This window comes from Heptranchias perlo, chromosome 4, assembly GCF_035084215.1.
Source record: "Heptranchias perlo isolate sHepPer1 chromosome 4, sHepPer1.hap1, whole genome shotgun sequence".
NCBI lineage: Eukaryota > Metazoa > Chordata > Chondrichthyes > Hexanchiformes > Hexanchidae > Heptranchias > Heptranchias perlo.
Genome location: NC_090328.1, coordinates 909,898 through 930,501, shown reverse-complemented (window position 1 = coordinate 930,501; position 20,604 = coordinate 909,898). Strand labels below are relative to the sequence as shown.

The following is a 20,604-nucleotide window of genomic DNA, read 5'->3' as shown; positions in this document are numbered from 1 at the left end:
AGCCTCCCAGGTCGAGAGATTCCTTATCCCGGCCTGGTGGAACAGCAGTTTCCATTACACACAGTGAAAGGAGCTATACCAGCTGCTGCGGCATAAGTGAGGGCTACTTGCGGGTCTAGGCATGGGTCGTGGCCTTAATTCCCAAAGAAATTTCGACTGGTGTCCTTCTCAAACATTCTTCCTTCAACCTATACCACCAAAAAGAGAATAACAGCATTCATCTCAATGTTATTTCGAATATCTTTCTGTGCACAAAATGGCAGCGCATTTGCCCATATACCAAAAGTAACTGCACTTCAACATAATTATTTGTATACAAAATCCTTTGAGACATTTTAAGGGATTTGGTAGGATGTTTTATGAATGAAAGTCTTTCTTCTTATTTTCATACTACACCAATCATATTGCTCAATGCCATTCCCTCCAGTTACATTCCACCAAAAATTAATACATAAACATAATCTACCAAAAAAACTACCCAAACACATTCCAGCAAAATAAACATCCCCACGATACAGCAACATGATAGTCCCAACCTACCCTGCTACATCCCCTAAAAATATCTCGAGCTCAATAAGAATATAAGGACATAAGAAATAGGAGCAGGAGTAGGCCATACAGCCGCTCAAACCTGCTCCGCCATTCAGTAAGATCATGGTTGATCTTCAACCTCAACTCCAGTTTCCTGCCCGATCCCTATATCCCTTGATTCCCTTAGTGTCCAAAAATCTACCTGTCTCAGTCTTGAATATACTCAACGACTGAGTGAAAAAACTTTTGCTCATCTCGGTCCTAAATGACCCCTTATCTTGAGACTATGACCCCTAGTTCTAGACTCTCCGGCCAGGGGAAACAGCCTCTCAGCATTTATGCTGTCAAGCCCTTTAAGAATTTTATACATTTCAATGAGATCATCTCTCATTCTTCTAAACTCCAGAGAGTATAGGCCCATTCTACTCAGTCTCTCTTCATAGGACAACCCTCTCATCCTAGGAATCAATCTAGTGAACCTTTGTTGCACTGTCTCTAAGGCAAGTATATCCTTCCTTAGGTATGATGTGGAGATGCCGGTGATGGACTGGGGTTGACAATTGTAAACAATTTTACAACACCAAGTTATAGTCCAGCAATTTTATTTTAAATTCACAAGCTTTCGGAGATTTTCTCCTTCCTCAGGCAAATGTTTCAAGAGCTCCTTGAAGCCTACGCATTTATACATATTGAACAATACATGGTGTTTACAGACTGCCCCTGCAACTGCCCGTTGCCAAGGCAATCACCGTGTTCAGACAGAGAGGTGTTACCTGCAGAACCCCCGTAGGTAAGGAGACCAAAACTGGACACGGTACTCCAGGTGAGGTCTCACCAGAGCCCTTTATAATTGCTGCAAGACCTCCTCACTCGTAGGGGTCAATTTTTGGATGGCCGAGCGGGTGCGTTCGTGGCGGAGGGACTGCTAAAATTGGGGATTCCCGGGGCCGGTCCAGAGCCCCGCTCCAACCCACCCACTTCCGGGTTCCCCAATGACTTAGATGCACGCGCAGCCCATGCATGCGGGACTCCCACCGGCAATTAAAGCCGGCGGGAGCCAACTTAAAGCAATTAATTTCATAGTTCAGGTCGTTTGCAGACCTGATTGGGAGGATATTTTAGGAGGGGTGGGATTTTCATGTCAACAGAGCATGTTTCCCATACTGGGGGAAGTTGAAACAGACGAGTGGCAGCTACCAGCCAGTGGGAGCTGCAAAGGTCCGTTCGACAGGTTGGGGGGGGAGACCCTCACTCATTGCAGGAGGCCACTCTGCCACTTTGGACAAAGTTTGGTCTGCATCACCCTCCTCCTAACACTAAAATTCACAAACTTGGAACCTCAACTCCGGTGTGCAGACACATTTACCTACCTTGAGGACCCCCCCAAACGTACATCTTGCGGTTGCGGGCCGCCATAGCTGCAGTCATGACCTCATCGGAGGACGAACAGCATCACCAGCCTCACCGGCCACGCCGTCCACCTCTGTGACGTGGAGCTGCACAACACAGTGCTGTGACACATCCACCTGCACAGCAGGAGGGAGGGCAACCGCAGAGAGAGATGCGTCGCAGAAGGCACTACCCTCACCACAGGGTCTACAGACCGAGGCTCAGCTTCCTGGACTTCTCTGAGCAGCAGTGCACACGGAGGCTCAGAATCACTCGACAGGTAGTCGTGAATATCTGCAGCCTCCTTGATGCCGAGCTGCTCCCGGCTGGCCCGAGCACCATCTTCTTACCTGTCGCTGTCAAAGTCACCACTGCCCTCAACTTTTTTGCCTCCGGATCCTTCCAAGGTGCCACCGGGGACATCGCTGGCATCTCTCAGTCATCTGCACAAAAGAGCCCTGGAAGTACACCTACACCCACTCTGCAGTGACACAATGGGTGGCATCAGGTGTGGGTCTTCATTGTGATCCTCAGGAAAGGGAATTATTGCACAAACCAGACAAGATTTGCGAAGATGTGGCAGTAGTGGTGATAACAAATTTTAATGTGGTTGGCAAAACAAACAAATCTAAATGAAAAACATGGTTTTCAGTCATACTCCCTTGTGCATCCCCTTTGTGCTCACAAAACCTTAGCCTTACATTTACGGGAACCCCTACATGGTGCTATCCCTGTGGCTCCAGCAGAGGTAGAGGCAGGTTGCTCTTGTCCATGCCCTGACCGATGCTTTGCGCAGACGCCCTCTGGGTTTGGGTGCCCGTGAGGACCCCTCCAAAGACTGCTCCACCTGCACCGGTGCAGGGGCAGACTCGGCCACCTGGAGAGGAGGCAGCATTGCGGGTACTGGTTGAGAGGGGGGGCAACGGGTGAGACATGGGAGCGCTTTGAGTGGCGTCCCCACTTCCATGTCCCGTTTCGCCATCATCCCTCTCGTGGCCCAGGCCCAAATCACTCCTTCCAACCTGCTGGACGACAGTTTGGAGGACATGTGTGAAGCCTTGGAAAGCCAGTTGTAATGTATCTGTCAGCCTGTTTAAGGCGGTAGAATGTTGCTCGCCCTGAATCCGAACGGATGTTGTCAGGGCCTGAATGGACTCATTATTGAGCCATGCTTGAAGCGTAATGGAGGCGAGCCTTCCCTCCATCGCAGACATTCCCGCACCGACCCGCATCACTATCTCAGAGATGCCTTCACGTCCCTGTGACAGTATTCCACTCATGCAGGAGGAGTTTATTTTTATTCGTTCATGGGATGTGGGCGTCGCTGGCGAGGCCGGCATTTATCACCCATCCCTAATTGCCCTTGAGAAGGTGGTGGTGCCAAGTGATGTTAAGATCATTCACTATCATGAGTGCTGAGTGTTCGATTTCTGTCACCAGCTGCTTGTGCGCTCCCAGTCTCGGCTTCCACCACGGACAGGCACTCCAGTGTGCGGCTTATTTCTAGTGACTGCTGCTCTGCATCCGTTAGGACCACCTGGTGTGGCGGGCCACCTCCGGTCCTTGCTCTCTCCCGGGCATTCTGGCATCTCTTCTCCTATCAAGGTGAGGATGATGGTTGAGTGGATGTGAGGAGTGATGGGAGAGCGTTGTGGTGGCAGTGCAGAAGAAGTTGTGTGGTGGTGGAGGTGATGTGGAAGACGGAGTGCAGGAGAATGCGCAAGTATACTCACTTTGGCTGACCTGGTTAAGTCATTAAAGCGCTTCCTGCACTGGACCCAGGTTCGGGCGACATTGCTGCTGCTGCTGACCTCCTCTGCCACCTCGAGCCAGGCCTTCTTGGTGGCAGAGGCAGGCCACTTCCTCCCGCTCAATGGGAACAACGTTTCCCTCCTCCTCCTGACCCCATCGAGCAGCACCTGGAGTGAGGAGTCAGAAAACCTTGGAGCAGCCTTACCTCTGGCCTGCTCCATGCTGACAATATGGTTCTTTGCTGCAGGAGGAGCATTGGAGGACTGCCCCTTTAAATAGGGCTCCTCCTGCTGACAGCCTATGATGCGGGTGCGCTGTGCGCCCGCTGCGCAGGTCTGCAACGGGAAACCCGGAAGCACGTGTAAGTACCTTCAATTAGACTGCGATCGCATGCGGAGCACACCAATTTCACTGGGCGCATAACTCACATGCCCAGTCAACCCCCCTGCTGGTAACCTGCCTCCCTCCTAATATCGGGCCCTGAGACTCCAACCCCCTTGCAATAAAGGCAGACATACCATTTGTCTTCCTAATTGCTTGCTGTACCTGAAAAGTTAACTTTCTGTGATTCGTGGACAAGGACACCCAAATCCCTTTGACTACCAACATTTCTTAGTCTCTCACCTTTTAAAAAATATTCTGCTTTTCTATTCTTCCTACCAAAGTGGATAATTTCACATTTCCTCAAATTATACGAACATACGTACATACAAACATATGAATTAAGAGCAGAAGGGAGGTATTGCTGCAGTTATATAAGGTATTGGTGAGACCGCACCTGGAATACTGCATACAGTTTTGGTGTCCATACTTAAGAAAAGACATACTTGCTCTCGAGGCAGTACAAAGAAGGTTCACTCGGTTAATCCCGGGGATGAGGGGGCGGACATATGAGGAGAGGTTGAGTAGATTGGGACTCTACTCATTGGAGTTCAGAAGAATGAGAGGCGATCTTATTGAAACATATAAGATTGTGAAGGGGCTTGATCGGGTGGATGCGGTAAGGATGTTCCCAAGGATGGGTGAAACTAGAACAAGGGGGCATAATCTTAGAATAAGGAGCTGCTCTTTCAAAACTGAGATGAGGAGAAACTTCTTCACTCAGAGGGTGGTAGGTCTGTGGAATTTGCTGCCCCAGGAAGCTGTGGAAGCTACATCATTAAATAAATTTAAAACAGAAATCGACAGTTTCCTAGAAATAAAGGGAATTAGGGGTTACGGGGAGCGGGCAGGAAATTGGACATGAATTTAGATTTGAGGTTAGGATCAGATCAGCCATGATCTTATTGAATGGCGGAGCAGGCTCGAGGGGCCGATTGGCCTACTCCTGCTCCTATTTCTTATGTTCTTATGTTCTTAAGTCGGCCATTCGGCCCCTCAAGCCTGCTCTGCCGTTTGATAAGATCATGGCTGATCTGATTGTGACCTCAATCCTACTTTCCCGTCTACCTACTATAACCTTTGACTCCCTTGTTAATCAGGAATCTATCTAACTCAGCCTTAAAAATATTCAATGACCCTGCCTCCACCGCTCTCTGGGGAAGGGAGTTCCACAGACTCACGACTCTCTGAGAGAAAAAAAATTCTCCTCATCTCCCTCTTAAATGGGAGACCCCTTATTTTTAAACTGTGGACCCTAGTTCTAGTCTCTCCCACAAGGGGAAACATCCTCTCAGCATCTACCCCTTCTAGTCCCCTCATATGTTTCAATAAGATCACCTCTCATTCTTCTAAACTCCAATGTGTACAGGCCCAACTTGTCCAACCTTTCCTCATAAGATAACCCCCTCATCCCAGGAATCAGTCGAGTGAACCTTCTCTGAACCGCTTCCAAAGCAATTATGTCCTTTCTTAAATAAGGACCAAAACTGCACACAGTATTCTCGATGTGGTCTCACCAATGCCCTGTACAACTGTAGCAAAACATCTCTACATTTATATTCCATTCCCCTTGCAATAAATGACAACATTCCATTTACCTTCCTAATCACTTGCTGTAACTGCATACTAACTTTTTGTGATTCATGTATTAGGACACCCAGATCCCTTTGTACCTCAGAGTTCTGCAATCTCTCTCCATTTAAATAATATACTGCTTTTCTATTCCTCCTGCTAAAATGGACAAATTCACATTTTCCCACATTATACTCCATCTGCCAAATTTTTGCCCTCTCACTTAACCTATCTATATCCCTTTGCAGACTCCTTATGTCCTCTTCACAACTTACTTTCCTACCTACCTTTGTGTCATCAGAAAATTTAGCAACCGTACATTCAGTCCTTTCATCCAAGTCATTGATGTAGATTGTAAATAGTTGAGGCCTAAGTACTGATCCCTGTGGCACTCCACTCGTTACATCTTGCCAACCTGAAAATGACCCATGTATTCTTACTCTCTGTTTCCTGTTAGCTAACCAATTCTTTATCCATGCTAATATGTTACCCCCTATACCATGAGCTCTTATTTTGTGTAATAGCCTTTGATGTGATACCATGTCAAAAGCCTTCTGGAAATCCAAGTACACCACATTTACCTGAGGAAGGAGGAAGTCTCCGAAAGCTTGTGAATTTAAAATAAAATTGCTGGACTATAACTTGGTGTTGTAAAATTGTTTACAATTGTCAACCCCAGTCCATCACCGGCATCTCCACATCATGACCACATCCACAGGATCCCCTTTATCCACGTTACTTGTTACTTCCTCAAAGAACTCGAATAAATTAGTCAAACACGATTTCCCTTTCACAAAGACGTGTTGACTCTGCCTGATTGCATTGAGATTTTCTAATGCCCTGCTATAACCTCCTTAATAATAGATTCTATCATTTTCCCTATGACAGATGTTAAGCTAACTGGCCTGTAGTTTCCTGCTTTCTGTCTCCCTCCTTTCTTGAATAGAGGAATTACATTCGCTATTTTCCAATCTGATGGGATCCTTCCAGAATCTAGGGAATTTTGGAAAATTAATACTAATGCATCTACTATCTCTGCAGCCACTTCTTTTAAGATCCTAGGATGAAGTCCATCAGGACCTGGGGACTTGTCAGCTTTTAGTTCAAATATTTTTTTCAGAACCCTTTCCCTGATGATTGTAAATGTTTTAAGTTCCTCTCTCCCTTTCACCTCTTGATTCACAATTATTTCTGACATGTTATTTGTATCCTCTACAGTGAAGACGGACGCAAAATATCTGTTCAATTCATCCACCATTTCCTTATTCCCCATTATTAATTCCCCAGACTCACTCTCTAGAGGACCAACACTCACTTTACTTACTCTTTTCCTTTTTAAATACCTGTAGAAACTCTTGCTATCTGTTTTTATATTTCTAGCTAGCTTTCTCTCATACTCTAATTTCTCCCTCCTTATTATTCTTTTAGTCATTCTTTGCTGTTTTTTATATTCTGTCCAATCTTCTGACCTGCCACTAATCTTTGCGGAATTGTATGCTTTTTCTTTCAATTTGATACTATCTTTAACTTCCTTAGTTCGCCACGGATGGTACGTCCTTCCCCTAGAGTCTTTCTTTCTCACTGGAATGTATCTTTGCTGAGTGTTATGAAATATCTCATTAAATATCTGCCACTGCATCTCTACTGAGATATCCCTAAACCTAGTTCCCAGTTCACTTTAGCCAGCTCTGTCTTCATGCCCTGATAATTGCCCTTATTTAAGTTTGAAACACTAGTCTTGGACTTACTCTTCTCTCCCTCAAATTGAATGCGAAATTCAATCATATTGAGATCACTGCTACCTAGAGGCTCCTTTACAATGAGGTCATTAATTAATACTGTCTCATTACACATTACCAGATCTAGACTAGCCTGCTCTCTGGTTGGCTCTAGAATGTGCTGCTCCAAGAAACTGTCCCGAAAGAACTCTGTGAACTGATCTTCCAGGCTACCTTTGCCAATCAGATTCTTCCAATCTATATGTAGATTAAAATCACCCATGATTGTCGCTGTTCCTTTCTCATAAGCCCCCATTACTTCTTCCTGTATACGCTGTCCTACGGTGTGGTTACTGTATATACTCCACCTGCCACCTTCTCGCTGACTCGCTTAACCTGTCTATATCCCTTTGCAGCCTCATTATGTCCTCCTCGCAGCTTACTTTTCCACCTAGCTTTGTATCATCAGCAAACTTGGATATATTACACTTGGTTCCCTCATCTAAGTCATTGATATAGATTGTAAATAGCTGAGGCCCAAGCACCAATCCTTCCGGTACCCCACTAGTTACAACCTGCCAAACCTACGCTCTGTTTTCTGTCCGTCAACCAATCTTCAATCCATGCTAATAAATTACACCCAATCTCATGAGCCCTAATCTTGTGTAACAAACTCTTGTGTGGCACCTTATTGAATGCCTTTTGACAATCCAAATATACTACATCCACTGGTTCCCTCTTATCTACCCTGCTAGTTATATCCTCAAAAAACTCTAATAGATTTATCAAAAAGAGACGCCCACATCCCATGAACGAATATAAAAAAAATATGATTTCCCTTTCATAAAACCGTGTTGACTCTGCCTAATCATATTATGATTTTCTAAGTGCTCTGTTACTACGTACTTAACATAGAAACATAGAAAATAGGAGCAAGAGTAGGCCATTCGGCCCTTCGGCCTGCTCCGCCATTCAAAATGATCATGGCTGATCGTCTAACTCAGTACCCTGTTCCCGCTTTTTCCCCATATCCCTTGATCCCATTAGCATTAAGAAATGTCACCACATCCACAGGATCCCCTTTATCCACGTTGCTAGTTACTTCCTCAAAGAACTCTAATAAATTAGTCATACGCAATTTCCCTTTTCACAAAGCCATGTTGACTCGGCCTGATTGCATTGAGATTTTCTAAGTGCCCAGCTATAACCTCCTTAATAATAACAGATTCTAGCATTTTCCCTACTACTGATGTCAGGCAAACTGACCTATAGTTCCCTCTCCCTCTCTTGAATAGTGTGCTTACATTTGCTACCTTCCAATCCACTGGGACCATTTTGGAATCTAGGGAATTCTGGAAGATCACAACCAATGCATCCATTATCCCTGCAGCCACCTCTTTTAAAACCCTAGGATGTAGGCCCTCTGGTCCAGGGAATTTGTTGGTTTTTAGTCCCATTAATTTCTCCAGTACTTTTTCTTTACTAATCTTAATTACTTTAATTTCATCACTTTCATTAAACCCTTGGTTCCCCATTATTTGCAGTATGTTTTTTGTGTCTTCTACTGTGAAGACAGATGCAAAATATTTGTTTAACATCTCTTCCATTTCCTTACTCCCCATTATAATTTCTCATGTTTCTGTCTCTAAGGAACCCACGTTTACTTTCGTTAATCTCTTCCTTTTTACAGACATGTAGAAGCTCTAACAATCTGTTTTTATATTTTGTGCTAATTTACTCTCATATTCTATTTTCTCCCATTTTATCAATTTCTTGGTCATCCTTTGCTGATTTCTGAAGCCCTTCCAATCCTTTTTATTCATTCATGGGATGTGGGCGTCGCTGGCGAGGCCAGCATTTATTGCCCATCTCTTATTGCCCTTGAGAAGGTGGTGGTGAGCCGCCTTCTTGAACCACTGCAGTCCGTGTGGTGAAGGTTCTCCCACAGTGCTGTTAGGAAGGGAGTTCCAGGATTTTGACCCAGCGACGACCGAGGAACGGTGATATATTTCCAAGTCAGGATGGTGTGTGACTTGGAGGGGAACGTGCAGGTGGTGTTGTTCCCATGTGCCTGCTGCCCTTGTCTTTCTAGGTGGTAGAGGTCGCAGGTTTGGGAGGTGCTGTCGAAGAAGCCTTGGCGAATTGCTGCAGTGCATCCTGTGGATGGTACACACTGCAGCCACAGTGCGCCAGTGGTGAAGGGAGTGAATGTTTAGGCTGGTGGATGGGGTGCCAATCAAGCAGGCTGCTTTTTCCTGGATGGTATCGAGCTTCTTGAGTGTTGTTGGAGCTGCACTCATCCAAGCAAGTGGAGAGTATTCCATCACATTCCTGACTTGTGCCTTGTAGATGGTGGAAAGGCTTTGGGGAGTCAGGAGGTGAGTCACTCGCCGCAGAATACCCAGCCTCTGACTTGCTCTTGTAGCCACAGTATTTATGTGGCTGGCCCAGTTAAGTTTCTGGTCAATGGTGACCCCCCCCGGATGTTGATGGTGGGGTATTCGGCGATGGTAATGCCATGAATGTCAAGGGAAGGTGGTTAGACTCTCTCTTGTTGGAGATGGTCATTGCCTGGCACTTGTCTGGAGCGAATGTTACTTGCCACTTATCAGCCCAAGCCTGGATGTTGTCCAGGTCTTGCTGCATGCAGGCACGGACTGCTTCATTATTTGAGGGGTTGCGAATGGAACTGAACACTGTGCAATCATCAGCGAACATCCCCATTTCTGACCTTATGATGGAGGGAAGGTTATTGATGAAGCAGCTGAAGATGATTGGGCCCAGGACACTGCCCTGAGGAACTCCTGCAGCAATGCCCTGGGGCTGAGATGATTGGCCTCCAACAACCACTACCATCTTCCTTTGTGCTAGGTATGACTGCAGCCACTGGAGAGTTTTCCCCCTGATTCCCATTGACTTCAATTTTACTGAGGCTCCTTGGTGCCACACTCTGTCAAATGCTGCCTTGATGTCAAGGGCAGTCACTCTCACCTCACCTCAGGTTTGCTATTCTTCTTGGCAACATGATAAGCCTCTTCTTTTAATGTAATACTATCCTTAACTTCTCGAGTTAGCCATGGTTGGATCACTTTTCCCGTGGAGCTTTTATTCCTCAAGGGAATGTATATTCGTTGAGAATTATGAATTATTTCTTTCAATGTTCACCCATTGCTTATTTACCATCATATCTTTTAATCTAATTTCCTAACATACCTAAGCCAACTCACCCCTCATGCCAACATAATTAGCTTTGTTTAAATTTAAGACCCTGGTTTCGGACTTAACATCACTCTCAAACTCAATATGAAAATCTCTCATATTATGATCACTCTGCCCCAGGGGATCATTAACTATAAGATTACTAATTAACCCTGTCTCATTACAAAAATACTAGATCTAAAATAGCCTGTGCCCTAGTGGGTTCCTCGACATATTGTCTAGAATGCATTCCATAAACTCGTCCTCCTAACTATTTTTGCCAATTTGGTTTGCCCAGTCTATATGAAGATAAAAGCCCCCACGATTATTGCTTTATGCTTGTAAACATATAAATATTTCACCAATTCAGAAGAAAATCATGAATTTACCTATTCCATTTCCAATTATTCTAACAATCCCCCCCCCCCCCCCCACCACCAAGGAACAGCCCACTCACCAATGAAAATCATTCAAAATTCACAACACATCCTGTCTTGGATTAAGTTGAGCCAAATAAACACATTCCAATTCAACAACCCACCCCATTGAAGGTAAATTAGTGTCAGAGCAGTGGGAGACATTCAAAGGGAGAGATTCAAGGGGTTCAGGGTAAACATGTTCCCACAAAGAAAAAGGGAGGGGCTGCCAAATCTAGAGCCCCCTGGATGTCAAGAAGCATTCAGGGTAAGATAAGGCAGAAAAAGAAAGCCGATGACAGACATCGGGAACTCAATACCATTGGAGGAGTATACAAAATACAGGGGTGAAGTTAAAAAGGAAATTAGGAAAGCAAAGAGAGAGCGTAAAAAAATATTAGCAGGTAAAATCAAAGAAAACACAAAGAGGATAAGTAAGAAAAGAGTAGGGCCTATTAGAGACCAAAAAGGTAAACTATGTGTGGAGGCAGAAGATGTGGGTATGGTTCTTAATGAATACTTTGCAACTGTTTTCACAAAGCAGAGGTATGATGCAGGGATTGAAGTTAAGGAGGAGGAGTGTGAAATATTGGATGGGATAAACGTAGTGCGAGAGGAGGTATTAAGGGGATTAGCATCTTTGAAAGTGGATAAATCACCAGGACCGCATGAAATGTATACCAGGCTGTTAAAAGAAGCCAGGGAGGAAATAGCAGAGGCTTTAACAATCATTTTCCAAACTTCACTAGATACAGGCGTAGTGCCGGAGGATTGGAGGACTGCTGACGTTATACCGTTGTTTAAAAAGGGAGCGAAGGATAGACCAAGTAATTACAGGCCAGTCAGCCTAATCTCGGTGTTGGCAAATTTTTTTTTTTTTATTCATGCATGGGATGTGGGCGTCGCTGGCGAGGCAGGCATTTATTGCCCATCCCTAATTGCCCTTGAGAAGGTGGTGGTGAGCCACCTTCTTGAACCGCTGCAGTCCGTGTGGTGACGGTTCTCCCACAGTGCTGTTAGGAAGGGAGTTCCAGGATTTTGACCCAGCGACGATGAAGGAACGGTGATATATTTCCAAGTCGGGATGGTGTGTGACTTGGAGGGGAACGTGCAGGTGGTGTTGTTCCCATGTGCCTGCTGCTCTTGTCCTTCTAGGTGGTAGAGGTCGCGGGTTTGGGAGGTGCTGTCGAAGAAGCCTTGGCGAGTTGCTGCAGTGCATCCTGTGGATGGTACACACTGCACTCACTGTGTGCCGGTGGTGAACTTCTGCCCCCTTGTACTCCAGTCCTCTAGATATAAAGGCCAGCATTCCATTAGCCTTCTTGATTATTTTCTGTACCTGTTCATGACACTTCAATGATCTATGTACCTGAACCCCTAAGTCCCTTTGGACATCCACTGTTTTTAACTTTTTATCATTTAGAAAGTACCCTGTTCTATCCTTTTTTGATCCAAAGTGGATGACCTCACATTTGTCTACACTGAATTCCATTTGCCACAATTTTGCCCATTCACCTAATCTATCAATATCCCTTTGTAATTTTATGTTTTCATCTACACTGCTTACAATGCAACCAATCTTTGTGTCATCGGCAAACTTAGATATGAGACTTTCTATGCCTTCATCTAAGTCGTTAATAAATATTGTGAATAATTGAGGCCCCAAGACAGATCCCTGCGGGACTCCACTAGTCACATCCTGCCAATGTGAGTACCTTCCCATTATCCCTACTCTCTGTCGCCTTTCGCTCAGCCAACTTCCTAACCAAGTCCGTACTTTTCCCTCGATTCCATGGGCTTCTATCTTAGCTAACAGTCTCTTATGTGGGACCTTATCAAATGCCTTCTGGAAGTCCATATAAATAACATCCATTGACATTCCCCTGTCCACTACTTTAGTCACCTCTTCAAAAAATTCAATCAGATTTGTCAGGCCAGTCAGCGTAACGTTGTGGGTGGGGAAACTTTTAGAGACAATAATCTGGGACAAAATAAATTGGCACTTGGAAAAGTATGGGCTAATAAATGAAAGTCAGCGCGGATTTGTTCAATGAAAATCGTGTTGGACTAACTTGATTGAGTTATTTGATGAAGTAACGGAGAGGGGTGATGAGGGAGTGCAGTTGAAGTTGTGTCTATGGACTTTCAAAAGGCGTTTGATAAAGTACCACATAATAGACTTGTTAGTAAAATTGAAGCCCATGGGATTAAATGGACAGTGGCAGCGTGGATACAAAATTGGCTCGGGAACAGAAAGCAGAGAGTAGTGGTGTTAAAGTGGAGGAAGTGCTTTAAAGCTGTTAAATGCAAGTAATTCATGTTGGGGTGATGGACATTTTTACTGCAAGATCCCGAATGATTGAGGTTTATAAAATAATGAAAGGTCTGGACATTGATAGATTATTCCAGTTTGATATATTGGGGAGGTCCAGGGGACATGCATTTAAACTACGCAAGAGTAGAAATAGAATGAATGTTAAGTGCTCCTTCCTTTCCCAGAGAGTAGTGTGCCTTTGGAATACGTTGTCGGCTGATGCGGTGGGTTCTGGACTCTCTGTATGCCTTCAAGAGGGAGCTGGAGAGGTTCTTGGCTGGGGCAGAGACCACATCATATAGATGGTTTTACGGATAACACATGGTCCATGTGATCTCCTGGACTGGTTTTGATTACCTGAAGGGGTCGGAGAGGAATTTTCCAGAATATTTTTCCCTTATTGGCTCTGGGTTTTTTGCCTCTCCCAGGAGATTACATGGCTGTGGGGTGGGGGATGGGGTTTATAGGAAGCGGCTAGTCATGATACTGCAGCCATCATGAGTGTGGGGCAGGCTTGATGGACCAGCAGGTCTTTTCCTGCCCGTCATTTTCATATGTTTGTATGAATTGGTAACCCGCCTTAACCACTGTGCAGTGTGAAGAGTTACTTGTGCAACTATTAATTTTATAGGGTATGTTCCTGCCCAGTTGGTGTGTTACATTGCCTGTCCTCGTAAGGTCATTGAACTTTTGATGGCACTGGTCTACAGTTGTGGGGGTGAAAAAGATGGCATTCAATGCCACTATCACCTCCCTCCACATGGCATACAGGATACTTTTTTGAGGTTTCCTCCCATGGACACCCAGCAGCCTTTCTCTGCGTTTCATCCAGGAATGCCGGTAGGTCAACCTCATTAAAATCTTTTCTGCCTCCATCCAATGCTTTGCTCCCTTGTGCCTCTGCCAAGTTGTCCACTGAAAGACACTTCTTAAAAGTGCTGCAAAATCTCACATGAGCCATCCATTACCTATCAGCCACCTGATAGCCTACGCAGGCTTTCTTACTGCTGCTTTCCCAGACTGCTGGTGTTGATGAGATTTTCAGCCATTCTAGGCTGCAATTGTCAATTTCCAATTTCGTCTCAGTGCTGTACCCCCAAAGGAGTTGTGCTCAGTCAACACCTCAGTCACTCCCGCTCCTCCTGGCCCCATAAGGAAATTATTTTAAAAATTCTTCTGTGCCCAGATCCTCTTCCCTCTATGTTCACCTAGCAGGAAAGGTACAACAGTTTGATTACCACATGTATATACAAAAGGAATGCAGTGGAGGTGGTATATTTGGAGTTTCAAAAATAATTTGTTAAAGTGGCACATAAGAGACTTGTTGATTAAGGCCCAAGGCAATACAGAAGAAATGGTGACATGGATAGAAGGGTGACTAAAAGAAAAAAAGAAAAGAGTAACAGTAAATGAATGAGTCACAGATTGACAAGACACAGCCAATGGAATGTTCCAGGAAGCTCTTTTCAATATCTCTTGACCTACATGTACAGAAGTGATCTGGACATAGCATAGAGGGAATTATATCAAAATTTGCTTATGATACAAAATGAGAGGACTTGGCATTCTGCAAGGAATGATTCAGAGTACAGGAAGCCATCGACAGGTTAGGGAAACGGAAAGGCATGTAGGTAAATGTAACGTGGTACATTTTAGGAAAAAGAATAGAAACTAGAACTATAACCTAACAACGGCACTGATATAAAAACAAGGCAGCAGTGGTGAATCTGTACAAGGTACCGGTTAGGCTATACTTTGAATATTAGGGGAGATTTTCCACTTCAGTACTTCTGGAACATGCCAGGAGCACGCACTGGGAAATGTACACCCTCAGCTCGTAACTTTCCATCCATTCATTTTAAGCACTGTAGAGGAAGATATCCTCTATTGTGCAGTTTTCGGTGTTCCTTTATACAAAGGGGTTCTGAAATCTTGGCGGGCTGCTGTGCTGCCAGAGTGCAGTGGGATGGGACATCGGCTCACCACTCGGACACAGCATTAACCCTGTCTCAAATCCCAAGGGTGGGGTCATTAACATAAAGGAGACAGGAACGCAAACCCCTAGAACACTTCCTAAGTGTCTGTCCACGGGCAAGGGTCAGGAAAAATGAAGCAACACTTTGCCACTCCAGATCGGGGGAGGCCATTGTGGCTGAAGACAGAATTTTTTTTTTAAATTATTGATTTTTTAGTAGCCCCACTTTTAGACACTTTCAAAAAATCATTGGTATCCAAAATATAACTGAAATCTTACTTGTAGTGGAGAACTTGGCATTGTTGGCCCCAGTTCTACCGGGATCATAACCTAGCAATGCAAGTATGTCTGCATCGTGAAAACCTACTTTGTGTTGGGGACAGAAGAGGCAGAACTTATAGTATATGTGGTGCTTTATACAGTCTTCCATCCTATTCTTTATCAGGAATTTGTACTGCTTCTTTTTAAAGAAGTTGGTAGCATTCAATGTTTTTGATGGCAATCTATTCCACAAATGTGCTATGCCATCAGGAAAAAAAACTTATTCTTGAGTTTTGCTTGGACTTGCATCTTGCAGCTTTATAATTAGTTGTAGTTAAAATAACCTGTTTATGTGAATGTTATCTGTCGTGGATCATGCCTACTCTTCTTCCTTTGTTCAAACAAGTTGATGAATGACCTGAAGATCATAGGCAGTGTGCACCGATTTCCAATATGTGCTCCTAGTCGGCAAGGCTCCTCATGGGATCACAGACATAAAATTATCATACAGTGCACTGCCTGAAAGGGTGATGGAAGCAGATTCAATAGTAACTTTCAAAAGGGAAGTAGATATATACTTGAAAAGGATAAAAATTGCAGGTCTATGAGGAAAGAGCTGGGGAATGGGACTAATTAGATAGCTCTTTCAAAGAACCGGCATAGGCATGATGGGACGAATGGCCTCCTTCTGTTCTGTAAGATTCGATAATGCTATGATTCTTCTTAACACTGAACTCTCCCCAATGCACCTGTACGCTTTTAGGAGGAAGATATAATTCAATTTACAATTATATTAGTTTCCCTATTAGTGTAATCACAATACCATGACCTCATCCTCCTGAATACAATAACATTTGTCCACTTTTTGCTGCAGGCTTGAAGGCTGCTTCCCACATTGTTCAGAAGACAAGCTGCTGGATGAAATAACACATAGATGTGTCCGTTTGGAAGACTGTAAGTTCTCAAAATGTTGCATTGCCAAACTGGCACTTCTTTACTTAATGGGAAAGGTGGATGCCTGAACTCATATAACATGTCCCAAGGTGCTTCAGAAGGAAAAGTGATGATTACCCTCGAGAGTTGCCTGTCCCAGCTTCCCCACTGGTACTGGGAAAAGGAAGTACATAAGAATATAAGAACATAAGAAATAGGAGCAGGAGTAGGCCAATCGGCCCCTCGAGCCTGCTCCGCCATTCAATAAGATCATGGCTGATCTGATCCTAACCTCAAATTTAAATTCATGTCCAATTTCCTGCCCGCTCCCCGTAACCCCTAATTCCCTTTACTTCTAGGAAACTGTCTATTTCTGTTTTAAATTTATTTAATGATGTAGCTTCCACAGCTACCTGGGGCAGCAAATTCCACAGACCTACTACCCTCTGAGTGAAGAAGTTTCTCCTCATCTCAGTTTTGAAAGAGCAGCCCCTTATTCTAAGATTATGCCCCCTAGTTCTAGTTTCACCCATCCTTGGGAACATCCTTACCGCATCCACCCGATCAAGCCCCTTCACAATCTTATATGTTTCAATAAGATCGCCTCTCATTCTTCTGAACTCCAATGAGTAGAGTCCCAATCTACTCAACCTCTCCTCATATGTCCGCCCCCTCATCCCCGGGATTAACCGAGTGAACCTTCTTTGTACTGCCTCGAGAGCAAGTATGTCTTTTCTTAAGTATGGACACCAAAACTGTATGCAGTATTCCAGGTGCGGTCTCACCAATACCTTATATAACTGCAGCAATATCTCCCTGTTTTTATATTCTATCCCCCTAGCAATAAAAGCCAACATTCCGTTGGCCTTCTTGATCACCTGCTGCACCTGCATACTAACTTTTTGATTTTCTTGCACTAGGACCCCCAGATCCCTTTGTACTGCAGTACTTTCCAGTTTCTCGCCATTAAGATAATAAGTTGCTCTCTGATTTTTCCTGCCAAAGTGCATAACTTCACATTTTCCAATATTGTATTGCATCTGCCAAATCTCCGCCCACTCACCCAGCCTGTCTATATCCCCTTGTAGGTTTTTTATGTCCTCCTCACTCTCTACCTTCCCTCCCATCTTTGTATCATCTGCAAACTTTGATATGTTACACCCGGTCCCCTCCTCCAAATCGTTAATATAGATTGTAAAGAGTTGGGGACCCAGCACCGACCCCTGCGGAACACCACTGGCTACTGGTTGCCAGTCCGAGAATGTACCATTTATCCCAACTCTCTGCTTCCTGTTGGATAACCAATCCTCCACCCATGCCAGAATATTACCCCCAATCCAGTGATTCTTTATCTTGAGCAATAATCTTTTATGTGGCACCTTGTCGAATGCCTTCTGGAAGTCTAAATACACTACGTCCACTGGTTCCCCTTTATCCACCCTGGACGTTATGTCCTCAAAGAACTCAAGCAAATTTGTCAGACATGACTTCCCCTTCGTAAAGCCATGCTGACTTTGTCCTATTAAATTATGTTTATCCAAATGTTCTGCTACTGTCTCCTTAATAATAGACTCCAAAATTTTACCCACCACAGATGTTAAGCTAACTGGTCTATAATTTCCAGCCTTCTGCCTACCACCCTTTTTAAATAAGGGTGTTACATTAGCAGTTTTCCAATCTGCCGGGACCTTTGCCGAGTCCAGAGAATTTTGGAAAATTATTACCAAAGCATCCACAATCCATACTGCCACTTCCGTCAAGACCCTAGGATGTAAGCCATCAGGTCCAGGGGATTTATCCGCCTTGAGTCCCATTAATTTACTGAGTACCAATTCCTTAGTGATTTTAATCGTATTTAGCTCCTCCCCCCCTAGAGCCCCCTGTTTGTCCATGGTTCAGCATTGGTTGTTTGCTGCAGGAGGCACTATATAAATGGAAGTTATTGCCCAGGAAATTTTGATTTTGGTACTTTTTTGGTGTATTTCCCAGCATGTTGAAGTGTACTGTGATCCAGAATTAAGGGGCTCGATATTAGGAGGGCGGCGGGTTCGCAGCGGGGGGTCGACTGGGCACGTGGGTAACGCGCCAAGTGAAATCAGTGTGCTCCGCACGCAATCGCAGGCTAATTGGAGCCACTTACCTGTGCTCCCGGGTTTCCCGCTGGTAAGCTGCGCGGCGGGCGGACTGTGCATGCACAGTAAGGTCTGTCAGCTGGAGGAGCCCTATTTAAAGGGGCAGTCCACCAATGCTCCTCCTGCAGCAAACAACCAATGCTGAACCATGGAGCAGGCCAGAGGGAAGGCTGCCCAAAGATTTTCAGACTCCTCACTCCAGCTGCTGCTGGATAGGGTGAGGAGGAGGAGAGAAATCCTTTTTCCCGTCTGATGGGAGGAAGTGCCCTTCCTCCACCACGAAGAAGGCCTGGCTGGAGGTGGCCGAGGAGGTCACCAGCTGCGGCAATGTGCCACGATCCTGGGTCCAGTGCAGGAAGAGATTTAATGACCTAACCAGGTCAGGCAAAGTGAGTATACTTATGCATTCTCCCACACTCCGTCTTCCACATCACCTCCACCACCACACAACCCCTTCTGCACTGCCACCACAACGCTCTCGCATCACTCCTCACATCCACTCAACTATCATCCTCACCTTGCCTGCACGTACTCACCGCCCCTGTCCCATTCGAACACTACCACACAACCCAATCCTCATACAATATCATGGCTATGTTGCACACGCACCCTCCCATGCATCTCCCTCACGATCAACTCCACCCACACCAATGCATACAGCGGCTCACCATGCAACCATCACTCAATCACGCCTCTGTGTTTTGCCTTGATAGGAGAAGAGATGCCAGAACACCCTGGAGAGGGCAAGGACCGGAGGGGGCCCGCCACACCAGGTGGCACTAACAGACGCAGAGCAGCAGGTATTGGACATCAGCCGCACGCTGGAGTGCCTGTCCGTGGCGGATGCCGAGGCTGGGATTGCACAAGCGGCCGGTGACAGAAAGCTCACACTCAGCACTCATGATAGCGAATGATCTTAGCATCATTTGGCATCTGCAGCAACTCAACATCTGTCCACATGCCTAATATTGCTTTCTGTTCTCTTGCAGGGCCATCTGTGAGCGCCGTGACCGTGGAGGACGATTCCTCAAAGGACCTGCCGGCCTCTGAGGGTCCATCGTCACATCTGAGTCATGCATCCACCAGTGCAGATACATACACCTCGGTGGGTCCCCATCCTCACTTAGTTGGGCTTGCACATGGTGAGTCACCACGCACATGTGAGCACGAGCAGACCCTGGTGGCAGGGGCAGCCGTGGAGAGTCCGCGTCGGTGGGAGCACTCTTCTCCAGGCTCTGCTCAGCTGGATCCAGATGCTGAACCCTGGGGGCCAGCCGTGAAAAGGAGAGTCATCGAGGGGCAGCAGCACATTGCCGAGGTACTGGAACATGTGCCACGCGCATTTTCCACAATCGTGCAGAGGATGGAGGAGTCCAACTCCTGCATGAGGGGAATGGTGGCACAGGTATAGGAGGGTATCTCCGAGATAGTGTCACAGGGGCGTGAAGGCATCTCTGAGATAGTGTCGCGGGTAGGTGCGGGAATGTCTGCGATGGAGGAAAGGCTAGCCCCCCTCGAGCGTCAAGCACGGCTCAACAATGAGTCCATTCAGGCCCTGACAATGGCCGTTCGGATTCAGGGTGAGCAACATTCTGCCGCCTTGAACAGGCTGACAGATACTTTACAAGTGGCCTACCAAGGCCTCACACAAGTCCTCCAAACTTGCGTCCAGCAGGGTGGAAGGAGCGATGTGGGCCTGGGCCATGAGAGGGATGATGGCGAAAGGGGACATGGACGTGGGGACGCCACTCAAAGCGCTCCCACGTCTCACCCGTTGCCCCCCTCTCAACCAGTACCCGCAATGCTGTCCCCTCTCTAGGTGGCCAAGTCTGCCCCTGCACAGGTGCAGGTGGAGCAGTCTTTGGGCACCCAAACCCAGAGGGCGTCGGCCCAAAGCATCTCATCGGTCAGGGCATGGACAAGAGCAACCTGCCACTACTGCCACATCTTGCCCATTCTTGACTGGCTTGTGGAATAGGTCCCTTTCATAGGGTTCACCATGAACACGCACACTTGATGCCACCCATTGTGT

General features: G+C 45.8%; 1 protein-coding gene across 1 annotated transcript in view; it reads left to right on the top strand.

The window, feature by feature from the left end:
• LOC137320381 (uncharacterized) overlaps positions 1 to 20,604 on the top strand; it is a 123,689-nt gene that overhangs the window by 11,762 nt on the left and 91,323 nt on the right. Inside the window, exon 4 of the mRNA XM_067982081.1 lies at positions 16,382 to 16,461. Within this exon, the coding sequence (XP_067838182.1) occupies positions 16,382 to 16,461 (80 nt within the window). The remainder of the gene's footprint in view (positions 1 to 16,381; positions 16,462 to 20,604) is intronic.